The sequence below is a fragment of the Micropterus dolomieu genome, linkage group LG01, assembly GCF_021292245.1.
Source record: "Micropterus dolomieu isolate WLL.071019.BEF.003 ecotype Adirondacks linkage group LG01, ASM2129224v1, whole genome shotgun sequence".
Taxonomy (NCBI): domain Eukaryota; kingdom Metazoa; phylum Chordata; class Actinopteri; order Centrarchiformes; family Centrarchidae; genus Micropterus; species Micropterus dolomieu.
In genome coordinates, this window is record NC_060150.1 from 11940467 (window position 1) to 11962089 (window position 21623).

General features: G+C 38.5%; 3 protein-coding genes across 8 annotated transcripts in view; 2 read left to right on the plus strand and 1 right to left on the minus strand.

Moving 5' to 3' along the window:
- creb3l1 (cAMP responsive element binding protein 3-like 1) overlaps positions 1–7150 on the plus strand; it is a 37197-nt gene extending 30047 nt beyond the window's left edge. For both annotated transcript variants that reach the window (XM_046057559.1, XM_046057568.1), the window contains exons 10-13: positions 1643–1745; positions 2612–2774; positions 3730–3898; positions 3983–7150. In XM_046057559.1, the coding sequence (XP_045913515.1) occupies positions 1643–1745; positions 2612–2774; positions 3730–3898; positions 3983–4019 (472 nt within the window). In that variant the 3' untranslated portion in view covers positions 4020–7150. The remainder of the gene's footprint in view (positions 1–1642; positions 1746–2611; positions 2775–3729; positions 3899–3982) is intronic.
- On the minus strand, positions 6570–12420 carry harbi1 (harbinger transposase derived 1). 4 transcript variants are annotated; one of them, XM_046057606.1, is made up of 7 exons: positions 12402–12420; positions 9900–10065; positions 9599–9801; positions 9079–9166; positions 8773–8980; positions 8502–8677; positions 6570–7464 (listed from the first exon to the last, which is right to left on the minus strand). In XM_046057606.1, exons 2-7 carry the CDS (start codon positions 10062–10064, stop codon positions 7264–7266), a joined length of 1041 nt encoding a protein of 346 aa, XP_045913562.1. In that variant the 5' UTR covers position 10065; positions 12402–12420; the 3' UTR covers positions 6570–7263. The 4 variants fall into 4 exon arrangements, with proteins under 4 accessions (XP_045913562.1, XP_045913537.1, XP_045913545.1 ...); XM_046057581.1 differs by lacking the exon at positions 12402–12420 and adding an exon at positions 11299–11450; XM_046057589.1 differs by lacking the exon at positions 12402–12420 and adding an exon at positions 11035–11171.
- On the plus strand, positions 11322–20167 carry atg13 (ATG13 autophagy related 13 homolog (S. cerevisiae)). Of its 2 annotated transcripts, XM_046057549.1 has the most exons (18): positions 11322–11497; positions 12257–12337; positions 12647–12727; positions 12876–12995; positions 13275–13321; positions 14024–14164; positions 14371–14411; positions 14841–14937; positions 15154–15261; positions 15640–15733; positions 15891–15989; positions 16320–16403; positions 17098–17207; positions 17376–17517; positions 17657–17734; positions 17909–18016; positions 18741–18869; positions 18974–20167. In XM_046057549.1, exons 2-18 carry the CDS (start codon positions 12269–12271, stop codon positions 19049–19051), a joined length of 1626 nt encoding a protein of 541 aa, XP_045913505.1. In that variant the 5' UTR covers positions 11322–11497; positions 12257–12268; the 3' UTR covers positions 19052–20167. The 2 variants fall into 2 exon arrangements, with proteins under 2 accessions (XP_045913505.1, XP_045913494.1); XM_046057538.1 differs by lacking the exon at positions 15891–15989 and having other exon boundaries at positions 11324–11497.
- The last annotated feature ends 1456 nt before the right edge of the window (positions 20168–21623 follow it).

The window sequence follows — 21623 nt, forward strand, 5'->3', positions numbered from 1 at the left end:
AAACTGACGCTCATTTTTCTTTAATCTTTCTTGGACAAATAAATAACAATTATTATAACTGCAGGAAGGAAAAGTTGGACTGAGCTGCAGTCATGTAGTCTTCAAAGGCTAAAGCACTCCACTGTAGGTTATACATACTAGTATTTATGCTCTGTATGTAAAAACCTTTAGTCTGCAGTTTATATGCAGGGTGTTACACTGAGACAATTATAGGAGTCTGAAAAGAAATTTGTCTGCCTCACCCAGCTCCGTTTGTCTCCTCTGTTATTATAACAATATGAAACCAATCTGCTATTATCCTGGAGTGGGTGGGTAGGTAATGTGGGGTATAGGGCTGATGGGTGGTGGTAGTGGGGGGGTCTGTCTCTACGTCTGTCTGTCTGTGGCAGCCTCAGCCTGTCATTAAAGCTGCGAGTTAACAGTAGCTTTCATCATGGAAGGCAACCCCCTCCCTTCCCACAACACACACACACACACACACACTGATGAATATGTTAAACCACCACACAGAGGAACAATGAGTTGGCACAATCTGGGGAACATGAGTCAGCACGCTCACTCTCACATAAAGTCCAGAGTATGTGCAGGTCAAAAAAACCCAACTTGACTAAATTTAAGCTGCTAGTTCCTAAAAATGTCCCAAATGCAGTTATTAGTGGTCATTTTGTTCTCCATGCAGTGGTTTGTCTTCACTGCATGAACACTCACACACAAGTGGGTTAGTGCTACTGGTTTATTAGCTGTACAATGTAGCCAGATGCTCAAACATGGACTTTCCATATTTGTTTATGAGTCAGATTAGAACATTGATAATAACTTCGCCTCTTGTGTGTGCAGTGCATGTACAAGTTCCCAATATGTCAACCAGCATGTCCTTTGGAAGTACTGTGTATTTAAATCAGCAATAACTTTAGCAGTACATCACTGTGGTTTTATATCAAAGTCCTGTGTGAGGGATGCTGGTCAGTATCATCCCATATAAGTTTATTACAGCTGGCAACTCGCAGTTTAATCGTACAATCTGGTGCATGTCACAGACTTCAGCATGGAAACATTAGATGTACCAACAGGCCGACTCACTGCTTAGTATATCCCACCATGAGCATCTGACTGACAGATTGACCAGTTTTATTGTCTGGTTTGGTTTCTAACTTATTAAATTACTAACTCGCTGGGGGGCTGGTTCACAGTGTGTTCAGCACTAACCGTCTCTCTGTCTCCACTAAGTGGTCAGAGTGTGTCCTCACAGCCACTGACAGCTCATACCATCACAACCCTGCTCTCCAGATCCCATTAATATACTGTTTTATAGTGGTTTTACTGTTTTTTTCTACCCAACTCTACTCTTTATGTACTATGGCTACCTGACAAACAGGCAACAGGAAATCAGGTGGATAAAGTTTACTTTAATGTACAATCAACCAAATACTGAGAACCATACAAGATGTGGGAATGAAGACGCTGTGGACACAAACACGTCCATGTATGGGGGTTTTCCTGCCCTGAGTTTAACCTCTCAGGCTCTGCACAAATCATTAGACTCAAACTCCAACAAAGGTTCTAATCCTAACCTTGACCAGCTGTAAGACAATATCAAAATACTCCTGCATCCTCTCTTTTCTCTCTGTTTCTCTCTCTTTAGGTCTCTCCTACAGCAGCTCCAGAAGCTTCAGTCGCTGGTTTCAGGGAAAGTTGTCCCCCGCTCTTGTAAAATGGCCTCAACTCAAACAGGGACATGCCTCATGGTAAATATTGCTGTTATTATGAAGCTCTTCATGCACATACATTCCGATATTTGTGTCATTAAAGTGAGTTTATTTACAGCTGGACAGTGTATAATCAAATGTTACATTCAAGAGAATCTATTTAATTAGACTCTAACCTCTTTGTTTCCCCTTAAGTTGTTTTAAGGTTGTAAAATGAATCTAATGTACATATATTCTGTATCATCTTGTTCCAGCTCTTCCATTGAAGCTCTGTGAAAGTGTCCATTTAAAAAAATGTCTTGTGCATTATTCTATACACAATATCCCTAAAATTCATTCTGAAATATTTTGTGTTTGGAAACTTATTTTTCCACATTTTTATTGAAGTTCTGGTGGTTTGGAGCAACGTTTTGCTGCACAACATATGTTTGTAATGACTGGCTGACCGGTGGCTTGCTGCTTGTTGAGTTGGGATTAAATTCAAGAAATTGTTTTGTTTTTCATTTCAAATCGTAAATAATTTTCTTCTGGTCCCTGGAAATGCATAATAGTTTTGAGATGAGGATGGTTTATCCAAGTCCTATTAAGCTATAGTTCAAGCTGTATACATGTATATTGTAAACATGTGGTGACAACTGTGGACAGTTTTGCCTTTCTATAAATTAAAGAAACAGTAAAGTTTGACATTTTTGTTATATGTGGATCTTATTATCTTATCTTAGATACCATAAAAGCACTCAATTATGTGAAAGGTCTTATGTATTTGCAAACATCTGTAAATAATTCTAAAATAATTACCTTTAGCTATTCATTCATGTTATGTTTCTTCATGTTATCTCCTGAACTGTACGCCTTTCCTTTTAAGATTATTTATTAACGTGTTTTCTTCCTCTCTCTCTTTGCAGATGATGGCCGTGTGTTTTGTCCTGGTGTTGGGCTCCTTCTCTCCCTGCCTCTCCCCCCTCTCCTTCCTCGCTGACAACCCATCTTTGTCCTCATCCTCCTCTTCCTCTAATCCCTCCTCCTCTCCACCTCTTCCATCAGCGGACCTCTACGCCACCAGTCAGGGTAGGTCTGTAAATATGTGACCTAATATTCAACATTATTATAGAAATGGTCATGGTATTGTGGTTACGGTTTTTAATGCACCCATAAACTTTCCTTTTGTACTTCCCCTTGGCTCACAAGGATAAAACTAAAAGCCCAAAGATTCATCATAAAAATAATAAAACAAGTTTATAGAGTGCAACAGTCTATAATACAGATCACAAAATGCTTTTTTGCAAAGTTATTTCTCTCAGTGACAACTTGTAAAGAGGACAAAAGTATTCACTTGCATTCTTAGGTGCATTCCTCTTCCCTATAAATTCACTCTCTTCAATCGTGTACTGTTGGGAAACCCCTTTTGAAACCAGAAGTTAGGCTGTCATCACGTTAAGTACCACTCCTTTGTGCCAACAACCATCCTCTTGAGTGGTAAGCAAAAAAGTCTGCCAGACTGACTGTACCCATCAGGGGCTGAAATCCTACCCTGCGAGTGGCTCCTAGCGGCTACAGGGTTCACAACAACATAACATACAAGTAATAAAGTACAATTGTGTGACAGTGTCATTCATTTCATTTCTTGTGTCCAAGTGGTGAGTTTGGAAAGATGGTTGTGAGTGAGAAAATGTCATCGGGCCACTAAAATCATCATTATTCTTTACAACACCAGCTAATTTCTGTTTGTGTCAATGTACTTTGTGATGACACAAGATGTCGGTCAAGAGGGAATTTGACCTGACTGTAAATATCCAAAGTAAATGTCACAGAAACAGGGCCAGTAGCTGCAGGCATTTCTTTCATTTTAATCTTCGGAAAAGGGGAATTCCCTTTAATGACATGGTGCCTGATAGCAATACCTCCACAAAAGCTACCCTAATATTCCCATTAGGTTATGGACTCCAAAGTTACTAAGAATTTACAGTCCACAAAATTAATGATTTTGCAGTAAACCAGTATGTGTTTATTGTGTGCATTGCAGTCCGTTCGCGCAGCCTGCTCTTCTACAACGAAGGGGCTCCACTGGAGGAGAGTTTAGCGTCATCAGAAGGGGAGAGGCTACAGTCAGAAGGCCAGTCCCACATCCAGACCAGCCGATACACAGCTGACGCACACGGCAACCAGACAACTCGGCCCAAGTTAGACCGGAGGTAGAAAAATATATTTATGTAATCTTTTTATTTCAAAAACTTACTGTCCTCTCAACATTAACCAAGTGCCTCTTCTCTCCTCAGAGAAACAAAACCAGACGGAGCCTCTGAGTTTTTCTGACACCGCTTGACCCCTAAAAAGCCCATAACCTCCAGATTCCTGAACTCAGCGGGCTTCATATCATCATCCAACTAGACCACAATCTACAGTCAGTCAGTTGACCAACATCCCTTTTGTCTACATGGCGCTTCACTTCTCTGCTTAAACAGACTCTGCTATACCTGAATATACTTGATTTTAAAGGGACCCTCTTATTTGAATGTCCATTTTTATTCAAATTAAGTATAATTTTAAATATCCAACTAATCTATTCACATTTAATTTAAACAATCATGAATAATATTTTGTAGTTCACAATAAAAACATAAGGCCTTAATTAAAGAACCACTAGACTGTATATGGGAACTTCCAGAACACAAACTAGTTAGACCATTGCCAAGAAGAGAGGCAGATATGAGCCAGTTAAGTTGTGATGATGGGAACAGACCTAAAACGGTTTATTAGCAGCCTTTGGCTTCCAGGATCGTCATGTCCTTCTCTCCACAATAAATGTAGCATTGCCAATTAGAGAGAAAGCAAGAGCAAGGAAAGAGCTTTATGGAAAATGTGGTTTTAATGTTGAGAGAAAAACTGAATGATACAGTTTGCACCTTTTCACACCTTGTGAACATAAATACACATATATATGTAAACGTGGCGGACCTTTACTGTGGGATTGTAGTTCATGTTAGCACAGTGCTCGCGTTTTACCTCCTAGGCAGGGCTTTCATTTTAACCAATCACCATCATCATATGTTGATAAAGGGCTGCAACTAACAATTATTTTGATTATAGATTAAACTTTCTGTAATGTTTTTGATTAATCAATTAATTGCTTAGTCCACAAAATGTCAGGAAAAAAAAAAAGCCTGTCCCAGTTTCAAAGAGTATAAGATGACATCTTCAAATGTCTTGTTTTGTCCAAAATCCAAAGATATTTAGTTTACAATTGCTTGGTAACTGACTTAATTCATTAATCAATTATCAGAATAGTTGATTCATTTTCTGTCAATCAACTGATCATTTCAGCTCTGTGTTACAGTACATAATTAGTGAATACAACACTCGTTGCTACTAACATGTTAGAAAACTAGACACTCTAGTGTGAAAATAAACACATCCTTTTTAAGATAAAGCTGTGCTGTTTTAAAAGTGCCTTCCACTCACTTCAGTCAAATATTACCAACTTGGCCTTACACCTAAAGGCCACACATGCAACTATGAAGCTGGAAACATTCACTCTAAAAAATCAGGCTGTTTCAGGCTTTTTGAGGCCCTGAGTGAGACGTTTCTTTTAACTGACCATAAACTGGGTGAACGCTCAGGAGGTCTTTCATTTCACATTGCTGTGGAAGTAGTTTGGAGGAAAAGCAGTAAGAGCGTATCGGCTTTACCTTTTGCCACGAGCTGCCTCAGTTTGAACTACTCCCACAACAGTTGTGTAATGTGTGAAATTAACAGTTACACACAACATGTTTGATTATTCCATTTTTGAAGTTAAAATGACTGAAATTCTTTATCACTTTGGGGGGAAACCATATTTTCACATCAAGGGACTGTTAAATGGGTCCTGACAGAGGTTGAGAAATATGACATAAAAGTATTTTTATGGAATTAAAAACTGTATATGTAATATATTTGCAGCATCAAAAAATTTGCATATTGAATTTATGCAACAAAAAAATAAATACTGAACGTTTAAGATTAGTTTATCTTATCGTCTTGTTTTTCTAAATAACGTTTACAAAAATAACACAAAAACACAACTTATAATATATTCTGAGCATCAAAAAAAGAGCATATTTATTTTATGCACAAAAAAAAGGGAATCGTATGTTATGTGTTTCGGCATTTAGGATGATGCGAAGTTTTACATTATGGCGTGTAGTTCACAAGCCGTTTTATGGAGTGTGAAACTTTGACATGATCTGTTTGTGTCTTTAACTGTAATACAGTGTTTTATGTTTCACTGCTGTCGCGTGAAAACCGCAGGCCTTTTCTGTTCAGGAATTAAAACTGCCATTTGCTTTGTACAATTGAACCTTAAAAAAAAATTTTTACCCTTCAAAAAACAAAATACAGTTAATCACCAACCACAGTAAAATTTAAAAATAATTAAAACATTGACAATAAAGCTTAATGTTGACATTTTTCTGTCATAAACTCATCCTGTGAGCTCATACCTAGCAGCGGAGGAAATATCGATAACTCATGCGACAGCAGTGTATGTTGTATTTATTCCTGTTTTGTAGAAAGTGTGTATATATTCGTGAAGCCAATCAGGGACTAATACATTCCAGGAAGTACTAGCTTTGTTATCGCCACAATTTGAAGGAACATCAGGACATTTACAAAAAGTCTTCATTCCTTTACCACTATTCTGACAATGTGAGAAAATCCCCACAATGTTGCGCCTGAAAATGACTATTTTAAACGTCATGGTATTCCTTCAAATTAAAAGCTATGAAACAGACATTTAACTGTCCCAGTCAAAATCCTTGATGAAGTAATTACTTATAAAAACACTCAAATCCTATTTTCATCTCCAAAACATTACAATTAACACAGATGTTCTGTTCTTCTTATTTCTCTGTTTTATTTTGTGTCCCTCATGAATACACAAACTGCAGCCCATTGCACAAACCCTGTCATTCTCACCCGTAACAGTCTTAATGCACCTGTGTACATAAACAATGACAACTTAATGTGCAGTTGTTGTAAATAAGGGCCTTGTTTTTGTATTGTGACATAGTCCAAGATTTTAACCTGTGGAATCATGTGGGAAAGTGAAAAAATATATATATGAGAAAATCAGTGGATATTTGGGGAAGGAAGATGTAAAGTGGGGAGGGATTTAAAAAAGATTTAAATAAAGGAGGGTGACTTTTTCCACTTGTAAAGAAACCTGGATAACACTGCAGCTGCACACAGTTTGAATAGTTGTAAAACACCAAGGGCTTCATTATTATGAATGTTTGAGAGAGAATAATCAAGCACTTTCCAGGGAGTTCAGTTATTTGAAATGTGTTTGGGTGTAATGTTGTCTTGGCTTGTTGTATAGCGTCTTGCATGTTCCTCCATATACAACTATGTTATCTTAGTGTAGTCAGTAGAGTAGAAACAAGCAAAATATTAAAAAACTGCATCAGCAACACTGTGTCCGTCATCTCTCTTGCTTGAAATGTAACTTTTACATCATTCATTTGCTTTTCTGTGGTCCCAGTTTTAATATGAGTCTTGATTCCACTTTGACCTCGACAGCAGTTTAGCTGAAGTGTTTGAGTATGAGCTGTTTTCGGAGCTCCTCTGCCTGGCTGTCGCGGTCCTCAGGTCTCTGTTCGAGGCTCTCGGGCTGCTCCAGAGGGTCGGTTCTCTCCAGAGTCCAGGCGTCTAACCCGGACTGCAGGGAGGCGTTGTGAAGAACACAGCAGGCCAGTAGGATGGATGAACTCCTCTCTGGAGAATACTGTAGAGAGGAGAGATGACAAGATAAAGAGATGAAGGTCGGCCTGTTGTTATTCGGTTTATAGTCACAAAAGCAGAGTAAAACTTGAATATTTGATTTTAGCTTAGCTGGCCATGGTGATAGGGCAACAGCACTTCCTCTTTGGATGCCCAAAATAAAAATGCATAAATTTTATTGATTTGAAAATTCAAGTAAACTGATTAATGTGTTTTTAATTGGGGTATACTGGGGTATTATCTCAGATTTAATTACCAGTGTCATACAGGAGGCTGATGAAGATAAAGGTCTGCTTAAAAAATCTGATCTTGTTGAACTGCCCTGGGAACCTTCTACTAAAGGTTAATGTACCTTAAGAAACATTTTCAAAGATTAACTAAACTCTGGAGGAGAGAAAGATACTTAATTACTTTCTGGACAAGCTAATCCTTTTCTTTCTTTTTAAAAACTGAATGAGGGAATCTTTTTCTTTGTTTGCTACAATTCATTCACATCCCAAACTGTAATATATATTGGTATATATTTTACACCAATAATTGAGTCCAGTTAAGTCCAAACTCTTCTTTATTGGATGTGATTGACAAATAGAATTTGGACTCATACATTCATATTATTCTGGCCAGTGTGGTGCAGCTTTTCCCCTTGTAAAACAATCAATGACTTTACATTTAGTTTTTTTTGTAACTTAAATCAATCAAGAGGCTGAGTTCCTGATTCAGTGTAAATACAAATGACTAAACTGTACTTAATTTGTAGTTGGGGCTGAGTTCTTTTTGGATCAGAAACCATCAAGAATGTGTAAAAACAAAAGCTAAATGCATTCTGTTATGTTTATGGAAATTCATGTGTTTGATTTATAGAACAACAATCATCACTGAAATTCACTGATGATCAGATTCCTAATATTCTTAATATTCCACACTAGAATAGAATAGAAATGAGCCTGCTAGAACAGATTAAAATAGGATAGGATAGAACTGAGTAGAGTAGGAAAAGATAAACTAGAGAAGGATTGAATAGAGTAGAGTAGGGTAGAGTACCTGTAGGTATCCTTTGGTGCCGTCCAAACACCTGAATCTGGTCTGGATGGCTCTGAAGGTTCTGTCCACTATCTCGTGTGTAGCAGTGTGGGCCAGATTATATCGAAGCTCTGCAGGGGATTCTGGGCAGTCTACCGGGGTCATCAACCACTTCTTTAGCGGGTACCGACGGTCACCTGTGAAAAAGAAATCAGGAAAAGGACTTCACTCCTTTTCTGGACATTTTCAGACTTTACAAAATTACGTAGGGAGACTGAAATCCAGGTCTCACCCAGCAGCCAGCCCTCCTCAATCTCCTGCAGCTGTTTGTAGAGAGCAGATCTTTCTAGAACCTCGTTGTCTTTGAGTCCACCTGGCCAGTGGGTTTCTGCGCTGAGTAACAATCCTCTGGCATTACAAACCAGCTGACAGCCCACAGAGTGAAACCCTTTTTTGTTCACATATGACGAGTCTTCACTGTTTGGGGCTTTGATGGTCACCTGGAGACGAAGGGGAAAGAATATAGAGGAAGGACGAATCAGTTAGGCTGTCACCTGAAGATATAGTGTTTAAAAGGTTTTAATGTAATATAATAAACCTGAACGCAGTCCAGCACCCCCAGAACTCCTGGGAATCCTGCCACCCTCTGAAACTCCTCAAAGGACTGCTCTCTGTTGGAGGGACCTCTGTTTGGAAACATTGTTATTGTGCTTTTACTTGCTCTTTTTTAATGTTTTTAATATTTTGAATTAAGCTTAATTTATGCTTCTTGCCTCTCCATAGTTATCTAACTGCAGAGATCAATGGGGTTTTTGTGAATGGACAGTTTATTGGCAATATACTACAATAATCACCATTTTATTTAATAATACTTTAAAAAAATCATCAATTACTGTGAATGACTCATTTACATTAACAAAAAGTTGTATGTTGTGATAAAACAAGTACAGGAGGAGGTGTGACGTGGTATTTCTTCTTCACCAATTTACTAATAATCAGTTGTTTAATCTAGTTATGTGCCTGGAACTTATAACACAAATGGGGTCGGCCCAGGTGAACTAAAACTCTCCTTTGCTGGAAGGTAATTGGGATTTGGGGAGAGTAGCATGATATCATACCCGATGAACGTGATGAACTGGGGAGCCTTCTCCACCAGGGCTCTGGTCACATTGGACACACATCTCGACATTGATGCCTGGCTGATCCCTATAGTATCTCCCATAGATGTCTGGAACGAGCCAGATGTGTAGAAACCCAAAGCAGCCAACACCTGGACCTCAGGACTGATGGCTCTGGACCGCTGGGTACGTCTACAGAGAGCCTAACACACAGAATTAGATACAGATTTTTAGAAAGGCATTTGGAAGAAATACTAAATTGCATGTGATTATTCAAAACAGAGGATCAACACATATTCACCTCTCTGAGTAATTCCACCAGATACAGGATGAACTCTCTGGGGAAGCCAAATTGTGTGAGGAGGAAATTGTCTGAGACAGAGTCCAGGTCAAAGCGGTCCAGGGTCTTGTGGCCTCGACCATGTAAGAGTAGATCACAGTCCAAGATGGCTATAGGGATTGCCATGCTGTGGGTAAAAATACATATAAATGAATAAATAAAGTAATTAAAGTAAAGTATTTTCATGTTAACTTGGAGACCTCACTTGCTAATTTGTAATGGAAACAGTTGCTAGTGGAGGGTTAAATACACAATAGTGATAAATAATGTTTTACTGTTAATGCAGAAGACAGCATTTTCATTTCAATGTAGAAAAGCACTGTATATATGGTCTAAATGGCTTACTTTGGTCCAAATTTGGTTTGGCTTTGGTTTAAGCAACGTGAATGTATTGTAATGTATTGTGTGAATATTCACACATATAGTAGTTGTAGTTTATTCACCTTTACTCAACAAATATTTGTATTCGGTAAGTTCAAACCATTAAATATAATTTTTAGATGCAATGGCAAAATTAGTCTGCTGGAATAATTTCTAAACACACAATACTCAAATTACTTCAACTAAAGAGATTGTCTACAAAAGAGTTTGTCACTGCTGAAAGTGGTTTACAATCACGGTTTCGAGTTTTTATATGCATCTCTAATGGGTTGGCTATAGGAATAGGATGTTTGATCAATAAATAACGTTAATTTACACAAAACACAATCATTTCCACAAATACTTTTTTAATATAACGTATCATTAATTTGTACACCCCATTAATGCTGGAATCCACCAATTTTGTATAAATTACTTTGAAAGTATATATTTCCCATAGTTATTATAACAGTTGCCTCTTATTGCAGGGCCAATATAGCCCTGGCCTGTGTGGAAGGTTTGACTGACATTATCGACAGTCATTCCTGTTGTAGTTGAATGAAGTCAAGTCAACGTGCTAACTAGCTAACTAGCGTTTGAGCTTTCCTACTTTTTGCTAAAGTAGGCGTCCGTATGGAGACGACTCTAATGTTGTTAACACACGTAGCTGATTATCTGTTAAACGAACATTAAAACATAATAAATGTAGAATGCATTACTAAGGAAAGGACCTTACCTTTACAAAAAAGGTCATGCAGCATTTATCAACCAAAACAAGCCACAGGAACACATAACTTTTCATGCACATTCGCAGATTCGACACAGTAAGTGGCAAATGTGTTTATATTGCTACAGATTATCATTTTATAGTGAAACATTGTCGTTTCGTTGCTCACAAAAATCGACTTTGTTTTTTGTATAGTCCTGCCTAAGTGTGTTGTCTTGTTTTGTCTTGACTGTATATTTTACAGACGTTCACGAAACATATCAGCGAAAGTACCGTTGCGAGTGTGCTGCTATCCAAAATGATCCAAACACGTCGACATGGAGAAGATAAACAGAAAAGTAGCACAGCCGCTGTTGACGTTGTGTACATCTGAACTGGGCGTGTAAATGTTTAAGAAACGCAGCGCTGCGTGACATCTTTATTCAACTGATTCGTATTTTGTTGAAGCTACCGTGTTGAAGGAGAAGCTAATGTAAGTGTTGCTGTTTTGTAATGAAATGAAAGTGCGTGGTATTTAGCCAGCTAGCTAACATTAGCCATCGGCTAAAGCTAGTTGGGCAGTGAGTCGCCTGTGCCTCCTCTTTCTGAACCGTAAACGTTAAGTAATTATCGGTCAAATGATGATGTTGTATTTTTTTTATTTACCAGGTGGTGTAGTGTATAGTGTAAGGTGGTTGTCAGTGTCTTTAGTTTAACGTGACCTCAAATTCGGACAGTTTCACGTCAACGCGGAGGCCTCATTTGCTGACTTGTAATAGAAACATTTGCTACGTGAAGTGTTAAAAAGAAAAACAATAGTGATAAAAAATAGTGATAAAAAGTGTTTTACTGTTAATACAGAAGCCATAATTCTCATTGCAAGGTAGAAAAGCACTGTATATATGTGGTCAAAATTGCTTAATTTGGTCCAAATTTGGCTTTGCTTTCGTTTAAGAAATGTTACATTAAAGAGTAAATGTAACGTTAGTGTGTGAATATTCACACATATTGTAGTTGTTATGTATTCACCTTTACAGAGTAAATATTTGTATTTGGAAAGTTCAAGCTATTAAATATAATTTTTTGATGCTGTGGCAAAATTAGTCTGCTGGAATAATTCTTACACTCACAATACTCAAATTACTTTAACTAAACAGATTTTCTTTAAAAGAGTTTTTCACAGCTGAAAGTAGTTTACAATCACTGTTTCCCGTCCTATCCATCTGTAGTGGTTTGACTTGTTTGATTGCAGGGTCTTGACAACATGGACAGTGGCCTGAGTCCCCAGGATAAAAAAGACTTGGACAAGTTCATTAAGTTCTTTGCCTTGAAGGTAAGAAGCTGGAAGGCTGGCATTCATCTTAGTTGGTTTGTTTCCCAAACATGTTCTCACGTACCTCCAGTGGTATCTACCAATGCAGATAGTTTTGGTTTAATTTGTCCAGGTACTTGTCTCTAATATATCTTCCACACCATTACAATGGAGATATATTTTTAGTTGTGGTGCTCACAGTATTGAAAAATTATGTTTAACATAATCAACAACCATTTTTCATGTCTTTTCCCAAACAATGTTGCTGTTGCTCTTCATAAGTTTCTGCGTAAGCTGTTGAGAGTTTGTTTTTTTATTTCCTGTTTGTAGACTGTCCAGGTGATTGTCCAAGCTCGTCTTGGAGAGAAGATATGCACTCGCTCGTCCTCCTCACCTACTGGCTCTGATTGGGTAAAATTATTTTGTCATTCTTTTACCTTTTGCTTTGTGATGATTGGTTGAATGTACAGTTCACTGTTGATCTCTACAATGTAGTAAGTAGTTTGGATTGTTGGTCTAAGTTAACATTTAAATAATTTGTGTTATAATTTTCTTGTAGTTTAATTTGGCCATCAAAGACATCCCAGAGGTGACTCATGAAGCCAAGAAGGCACTGGCCGGGCAACTTCCAGGCATTGGACGTTCCATGTGTGTTGAGATCTCCCTAAAGACGTCTGAGGTAAAATCTCCCTCAACCTCTCCTGCTGTCCATTTTCTTCTTTTGTAAAATGACTTTTCACTTTTCACCCACAAGACTTGAAACTGTGCAGGGACTTCAGCTCTGTTGAAATATAACAATTGACTACTTCAGGCAAAGAATACATAAATGTACACAATGGCACTAGAGTTCCATACAGTTGAACAGTAAACAGACCATTAATTAACCTGTTTGTTTGTAAATCTTTCAGTCCAACTTAATGTCCCTAAATTGATCTTTTTGTTTCTCTTTCTCATTTAGGGTGACTCAATGGAGTTAGAGACTTGGTGTCTGGAGATGAATGAAAAGTAAGTGGGTTTTGCTCTCAGTTGGGTTTTTAATTGGTTATGAAAATTAAGAAGTGTATCAGTGCTGCGAGCTTGTCTGTGCCTCTGTAAAGTTGAGCAAGCGAATAAAGGAGAAGCACAAAAATGATATCACAGCCAGCAGTTTTAATAAAGAGTGGTCATACTGACAACATGTGTCAGCTGCTTTAAGTTATAAATGGGTTACTTTGTTTCTATTTCTGTGACATTTTATAGTTGTATCACATCTCATGTTTCACATTTGGTGAACTGCTTTTAAACTTTTGTTCCTGCTAGAGATGAAGTGAGCATTGGATTATTTCTGGAAGAGTTGAGCATGTACAGCTGATTCTAATCAATAGTTAAATATAAAGTTTGTGGGTGTATATGTCTATATAATTTTAATAAGTACATTTTAGGCAGTTACTAAAGTGCTGCCATTAAAAGATTTGTATCTCTTAATGGCAGCTTTGTATCTCTTAAATAAAAGTGTCTGTCTTGTGGGATTACATCAGACTTTTTTTCTGGACAGACAGTTTTATTTAGAAGGATGTAAGAAAGCAAAAAACAGAAAAAAGCTGCAGAAACAACAGCTACCATGTCCAAAATGTAATTAACTGCTGAGATATTTAATTATTCAGTTGCATTTGAAATATCACCACACTGCTGAATTAAACTTATTGTGTTGTCTGTCTCTCCTTGGAGGTGTGATAAGGACATCAAGGTGTCGTATACAGTCTACAATCGTCTGTCTGTCCTTCTGAAGTCTCTGCTGGCCATCACCAGAGTAACACCGGCCTATAAACTGTCTAGAAAGCAGGGACACGACTATGTCATATTATACAGGTGAGTGGACTCCAAGCTACACCAGCTTTGATCCGTCTCCAGTCTGTCTGCAAACAGCTGATCCGGTTTGTGTTTTCAGTCTAATCAACTAAACCTCCTTTTTTATCAGGTCAACAGGAACATTTGTCGTGGTTTTCGTTCTAGTCTGTTACATGTATTGATGTATGACATATGTTTCTACCTGTTTCTACCTCTCTCATGCCTAGGATTTACTTTGGGGAAGTCCAGTTGGGTGGATTAGGGGAAGGTAAACTAAACTCTTTTCTTTGCTGACATGTCTTAAATCACTGAAAATGACTCAGGAAAGACTTTGGTCTAAAAGCAACAGGAACCACAACAAAGCTAAGTTTTACACTGTGATGTACTTACAGTACGTGTAAAACCTTATAGATTAAGGTTCCAAAGGACTTATGAAAAAAATATTTTCCAATTATTTATTCCTGAAAAGAAATGGAGTTTAATTATGTCTCCTTTGCCACGTAAAAAAGTTCCTGAACTGGTCAGGAAAACAATGTAATATTAATTATATACTTTTAATAGTCTCGGATCACATCTAAACATAATATAAAACACAAAATATAGGATTTAACATGAAGTGAAAGTTATAACTCATGTAATAAGTGCATTTGAAAATATGTATTCTTGTTTACTGAGGGTTTGTTGTTTGTTTATTTAGGTTTCCAAACAGTGCGTGTCGGTGTCGTTGGCACCCCTGTTGGCACAGTCACACTTTCATGTGCTTACCGCACAAACCTGGCATTCATGTCCAACAGGTAATTGACACACTACGTGTAAAACAACGGTCTTATTACAAAGAAAATTATAATTTGCTTATTTTAATTTGGAACATTTGTTGATATTACATAACATTTTAATAATGGAAGCAATGCTTATGTATTTAAAAGATTTTGCTTTAGTGCTTCACTACTCTGTTGTCTAAACAAGTCAAAACTGAGCATAGCTAACTGTTGAAATGTCGTCTTCTGCAGACAGTTTGAGCGCACGGCTCCTATCATGGGGATCATTGTGGATCACTTTGTGGATCCTCCCTGCAGCAGCCAGCGTCCTGCAAACATGGGACACCCCTGCAACTACAGGTAGCTACAGAAAGCTGTGAAAATGAAAGGAACCTATCATTTTAAGATGAAAATGCTGACGTTATCTGCCCACAGCTCCACTCCCCCAAGTTAAACGACCACCAAACACACAGTCGAGTCTTAGCGTTGCCACAAACAATCAAGAGCTTTTAGTTGACGCAATTCCTCCTTTTGGAGGTCACACTGGATACATCAGCTCTTGGTGACTTTGTTTGCCTTTTTAAACTTTATTTCTGTTTGGATTTTAGGTTGCCTAAAAATAACTTAATTTAGTGCACAGACCCTGCCTCAGATCTGTTTATCTTTCTATAATATAAAAAACTGTGTATGCATTCTTTAAAGAAAAAATATAAAGGTTGAATGTGTTTGTGTCTTCAGAGCTCCCGATGACGAGGACGGAGGCCCGTTTGCAGGGGTTCAGGACTCGCAAGAAGTCTGCACCACCTCCTTCTCCACCTCCCCTCCCTCTCAGGTAAGAGGACGCGCACACCTGCTCCTCTTTACGGTCTCTTTTTTATCTTGTGACTTCCTCTCTTCATTTTCATACCTGCTTTTCTCTCTTTTTTCTTACCTGTTGTCCTTTTATTGTATGTTTACCTGCGTATGTGTCTGTGTCTGCAATAACTCAGTGTGTGTGTACACTGAGTCCCTCGCCCTCTAAACTGTCTAAGCCCCTCCCACTGGACAGTCTGCAGCTTCCATTGGCTCCGGGACTTGTCACTCACAATGTGAGTCTTTACTGGCCACTGTGAGAGTGTGACTGTGTGTGATTCACCTTGAAACTGCACTGAATCACTCAGATTTCTCATTTGCTTTGGGGTGTGTGCTGCACCTTAGTGTGTCAGAGCTGCATCAGAAACCTTTTTTTTGTTTAAAGGTCCATCACATATTTCAGCGCAGAACTTAATTCACTGTTGCTCCTGTTTGCTGTATATGCTCACTAGATCTGCTTCATCATTATGTTTTATCATCTCGGCAGTTGTAAACCATCTCGAGCACGACTCTAATTAACGCTCCAACGTTAAACCTTAAATCTAACATTCCTTCTTTCTCTGCAGCTGTATGCTTCCAGGATATCTTATCAGCCTCCAGCTCTAGCAGGAGCCGCTGAGCTTTGTCACCCTGTTGCCAATCAAAACCAGGTGATACACCAATCAGTTCATGCCACTTTCATAGTGACCTGACGAATAAATCAGTTTGGCTGATATTATTGACTGATTTTCACATATACACAGACATATACAGATACATTTGTGACATGTCGCCCAGTAGGTATCAACTTAACAACTTATCAACTATTTTTAACTAATCTTACAAATTAAATAACAAACAAAGTTAATTCATCACATTGTTGAAGAGTGAAACAAAACTCTCATACAGACATGAAGCACTCATGCTCGTCGATTTGCAACATGCCCTACACTCTCCTAATATAACCAGAGATATTTAAGGAATAGACACCTTTGGATGAATGAGGTGGCAAATCTCTGATGGCTGACAAATTCATATCATCATCCAAACAGACCGTTACATACATAGTTTGTCCACCAGAGAACACTGACAAGCTTATTTATTACATTTTTCATGTCCTACTCTGTCTTAAAAAACTAATATTGACAGATATATTGTTAGCAGATAAAAAACTCATATCAACATCTGGTTTAAAACTCCAATATTAGTCAAGATAAAAACATACACAGTACATGATAACTACTAATACACGGAGCTACTGCATACCATAAGAAGAGCTGTGCATCAATAAGATGGTTCATTTATTTTTCTCAGAATTTTCTGTTTAGTTCTTTAGTCTACTATAACTCTTTTACTCCTCCTCAGGTGTTGCATGCTGGGAAGGAGGGCGGGGTTGTGTTGGTTCCTGCCCACCCTCCTCATGGAGCCGATACCAATCTGACAGCAGAGCACTCCTCCAACACGCCTGGCAGCAGGTAAATCTCTCCTCAGCATCTTCATATCCAGCAACTTTTTTTTTTTTTTTTTTTTTTTTTTTTTTTTTAAAAAGCATAAACCTCCCCATAATCTGAAAAGTGTCTTCAGGTCTTCATTTGAACTTGATTAAATTTCGAGTAACGTCGTGTCATCATCTCTCTCCCCAGTGGCGACGACGACGGCCTGTCGCAGAGTGGAGAAGCAAGGAAGGATGAAGGGAGGAGGAGTGTTTCTCCCTCTGACCCTGTGGAGTCTCTCAATGCTTTTACAAGGAAAATCGGAGCCTTCGTCAGTAAACCCAGCGCACAGGTAAATCTGATCTGACACGCACACGCGGAGGTCTGCTTATGCTGTGACTTGATGATTTGAAACGCATGAACTTAACAAAAACACTCATGTTTGCATTGCTTAAAGAGTACACTGAATTTAGCTGTGTGTGCGTGTGTAGATAACAGCAGCCAGTCTTGACCTGCCATTCGCTGCATTTGCTCCCCGAGGCCTGGACTCAGAGGAGAATGATCCCATGGTAACTTACTGTGCTGATGATGATACAGCAATATCTTTTCTAATCCAGTAGAATACTTTGCTTGCTGTCATTAAATGGACAATATGTTAAAAGTACTCGTTTTAGGTTGACACAAGTTTTCTACTGATGGGATATTGTGTGTGTGTGTGTGTGTGTGTGTGTGTGTGTGTTTAGGTGCAGCCTCCAGACTCTCCTCCTTGCCCGTCACCCCTTCAGGCCAGCCTCCATTCTCAGGGGTCAGAGGGGTCGGGGCAGCAGGACGACTTTGTCATGGTTGACTTTGTACGTAACTATTGCTGTATTCTATACATATCGTACATACTAGGTTTTATGTATTACATTATTTAGATTTGTATATTGTTTATGATATATATTTTATATCTCCAGCGTTGCATAGAATAGTGTGTGTGTGTGTGTGTGTGTGTGTGTGTGTGTGTTATAGTTCTGCCCACACACGAGAATATATTAAATTCTAGGCATTAACTTTCGGTCTGAATTACTACTGAAAATACAAAATAAATAAAAGTTAAGTCTTAAGATTATCCTTCTTTTTTTTTTTTTCAGACCTGTAAAATCAGTTTGTGTAAAGATAGGTCTTTTGTGGCCAACTAACATTTGCTATTTATTCTCAACTGGAGGAGAATATTGATACCACTGTCACATGTGTTTGCTAAATATGAAGCTACAGATGTAGCTTAGCTCCACTTACCAGCCCTTTTACAGTGCTTTTAATTAACATGTCCCATCTTGTTTAATCTGTACAAAAAACACAGCATAAAAAGTGCTGCTAAGTTATGTGCTGGACTGTATAATGAGATGTTAATTAGTGAGCGTCAGAGGGGCTGGCTGGCGTATGTGTATAAATGCTCTTCTCATCCAGTTAACGGCAAAAAGCAAACTAGCATATTGCTCAAAACTATTCCTTTTATTTATTTTTTTAAACATTTTAATTAATTCTGCAAGTGTCAGTGAAGTTTAAACATCGTCTTTCTCTACCTGTCTGCAGCGCCCAGCCTTCTCAAAAGACGACTTGTTGCCGATGGATCTGGGCACTTTCTACAGAGAGTTTCAAAACCCTCCTCAGCTAACCAGTCTCTCACTACACATCAGCTCCCAGTCGATGGCCGATGACCTGGTAATATGCTTCTTTTAAACTAGGGGGGAATTCCATAACAAACTTCTCACTGTAAAACTGAATGCACATTAGTAGTAACAGGGATTTGTATTGTCTGTCTGCAGGACTCACTGCCAGAGAAGCTGGCCGTTTATGAGAAAAACATGGACGAGTTTGACGCTTTTGTGGACATGCTCCAGTAGAGAATGAGTGATAAAGGACTACATGTGTGAAAAGACTAAATGGCAAATGAAACTAAATCGTGTTTCAATGTGAAACTCCACGTTTCCTCTCTTACCTTCCTGTCCAGCATGTACACCTCGCTTACCAGCTTGTACAGATCGTCCTCTTCACTGTAAATACTGTATCTTCCTCCTTGACACTGGCATAAAACCTTCTCTGGTCTGGTAGTGTTAATTTAAACTAAAATCTTTATTTTCTATGTGGCACAAATCCGTTCTATTCGTCAAGTGTTTAATCAGGAAATCAGATCATCATGTGACAGCCATGCAATTTAAGGACAGACTACCTGTTGATGCACCCTGCTGAACACTACTAGCCTCTGAAGGTTTCCTCTACATCATCGCCCTTCTGATCATATGAAGCTAAAGGTGAAAGTAAAATGCACTTAGCCTTACAGTGGATACTAGTGTTGAAATTAAGAAATGTCCAGCTTTGTTCTTACGACAGTCTTGTTTCAGAAGCAGTTGCTCAAAGGCACCTTGAAAGTGACAGGCCTCATTTATTTACCCTAGCCAGGTGTTCCCAGCTGGTCTGGGGATTTAAACTGCCAACTTCAATGTTCAAAAATGACCTCGGTGGAATTTAAAGTGATTTAACTGCTGACTTGTTGTGGAACTACACTCAGTTGTCACGTTATATAACAGTCCTGCAATAAATTCTATGTTCATAAAGGTTCAACTGTTTGTTTATGGTCATTTGAGGCTGTTGAATTGTGTTATACTGAGTTGTTTAATATTTGTCTGCTTGTTTAACAGTCTCACTGGCCACAAGTTAAAACATCAAACGACCACAAACCCTTTCAACAAAAACTGACGACCTCCATGAAGGCAGGATTTGCTGCTGGGCTGCCATTAGACTGCACTAGTTTTAGCTACCTAATACAGTGTGGCAACTGAGTGCATTTTCCTTAGGCTGTACAACGTGCATATGTATATTTTGGGGTTTTGTAAAAGTTCGATTTCCAGCTGTCTGCAGAAGACACCAGGCAACTATCCATGACTGTTTGAAAGCTTTAAGCTTTTATTTGCTGTTGGTCTAGATGTCCTAATAAAAGCATGGCTGCTCTGTTGAAACAACTGCTGTCTGTCATACCTGCGGCCTCATGCAGAAATGATGTATACACCATTAGAGGCACAGTTTTTGAATGAGCTAGGCCATTTTCCCACTGCTTACGGTAAACTAATCTATCGGCTTTTTGACTGTAGCTTCTTATTTAAACAGACAAGTATTTACAAAAACCTGTGGTACCGCTCTTTTAATCCAATTTAATGATTTTAGCTTCCAATGCTAATGAAAACGAGAAGTCTCAAAATGCTGCTCGTTTAGACTGTTCCTTTTGAGAGCCCGATCTTTTGGGCTCTCAAACGGCTCTTCATATAGTACCACTTCTGCTGGTCACAGCCTAAAATTATATTTTGCCGCGAGAAATCAATACGTAAGACTCTTCCTCTTAAATACATTTAAAGCCCCCTCCAGCCAGTTGTAACTGCCGTTTTTGGTTAACTGTCTTTCTCAAACAGAATGGGGGTGTGGTTAATAGTCGTACGTAATACATTACCATGACAACCAAAAACTGACCGGCTGGAGTGTTCAAACGATATGCTGTGTTATCACTACACTGTAAAGTTTAGTACGCTTTACTGTCTGGCAGGAGTAGCTATTACTTACCCATGATAGAAACTAATGTGCGAGTATCAGCTGTTATACAGTGGATGGTCCGGTCACGCACTGCACACGATGACTCCCACTACGTTTTATGGTCCGCTTACTTTACCGCGAGGGTGTGGGAGGTCTACTCTGTTCAACTGTATTTAGACTTCTGATACCATTGCCTCCGCCGATGCATTGGTAAAACGGCCGTCAGTAAAATGCATATTGCAGACTGTATAAGACGGTGGCAGGTGAAAGTGCGACGCGTTTTGTCATCTGTCCAAACACCGCACGCACAAATGCCATAATGAAAATGAACAGCACACTAAACAAAGGAGAAAAAAAAAAAAATAAACGACCCTCTGTTAGCTAGCATAGTTATTGCAGAAAGTTGGCTAACTACAACTTGTTTAACTTGGGTAACTAAGCAAGACAAATCTGACAGACATACCTAATGTAAGTTACATGATAAATTTGTTAGCTAGCTCACAACGATGTTTATCGGTTTGATGCTGAATTAACGAGGCATGACAGTGCGCCTGCGCAAGCTTGGAGAATGACGTATGGAATTACTATAGTCATACGTCAACAGTTTTAACAACTAAGTTAAGCTAACTTTGAGCACAAAATTAAGCCGTTTGTCAAATTTGGCTATGTGGGTAATCACTGTAAGGAAATGACTCAAAATGAAATCAGAAATGTCAAATACACTGGGGGGGCTTTAAATATGTCCTATTGCTGTTAAAAAGTGGAACACATCAATATAACTATTCCATTTCTATAACCAATAATAAAATGCTAAAATAATTGCACTCTTAAGATGCCGTTTAAAATGTTAGGTTACTGTTTTGTATTTCTTGGCAATGCATATACATTTAAAAT

Bases quoted from the DNA above. Each gene is read 5' to 3' on its own strand.
- harbi1 (XM_046057581.1), bottom strand. From the start codon at position 11,441: ATGTCACGCAGCGCTGCGTTTCTTAAACATTTACACGCCCAGTTCAGA. The intron at 8,981-9,078 runs GTTTATTATATT...CTTCGTCTCCAG, and splicing joins GGGTGCTGGACTGCGTTCAG to GTGACCATCAAAGCCCCAAA. The intron at 7,465-8,501 runs GTACTCTACCCT...TCCTCTCTACAG, and splicing joins GCACCAAAGGATACCTACAG to TATTCTCCAGAGAGGAGTTC.
- atg13 (XM_046057549.1), top strand. From the start codon at position 12,269: ATGGACAGTGGCCTGAGTCCCCAGGATAAAAAAGACTTGGACAAGTTC. The intron at 16,404-17,097 runs GTGATACACCAA...ACTCCTCCTCAG, and splicing joins CTGTTGCCAATCAAAACCAG to GTGTTGCATGCTGGGAAGGA. The intron at 18,017-18,740 runs GTACGTAACTAT...ACCTGTCTGCAG, and splicing joins ACTTTGTCATGGTTGACTTT to CGCCCAGCCTTCTCAAAAGA.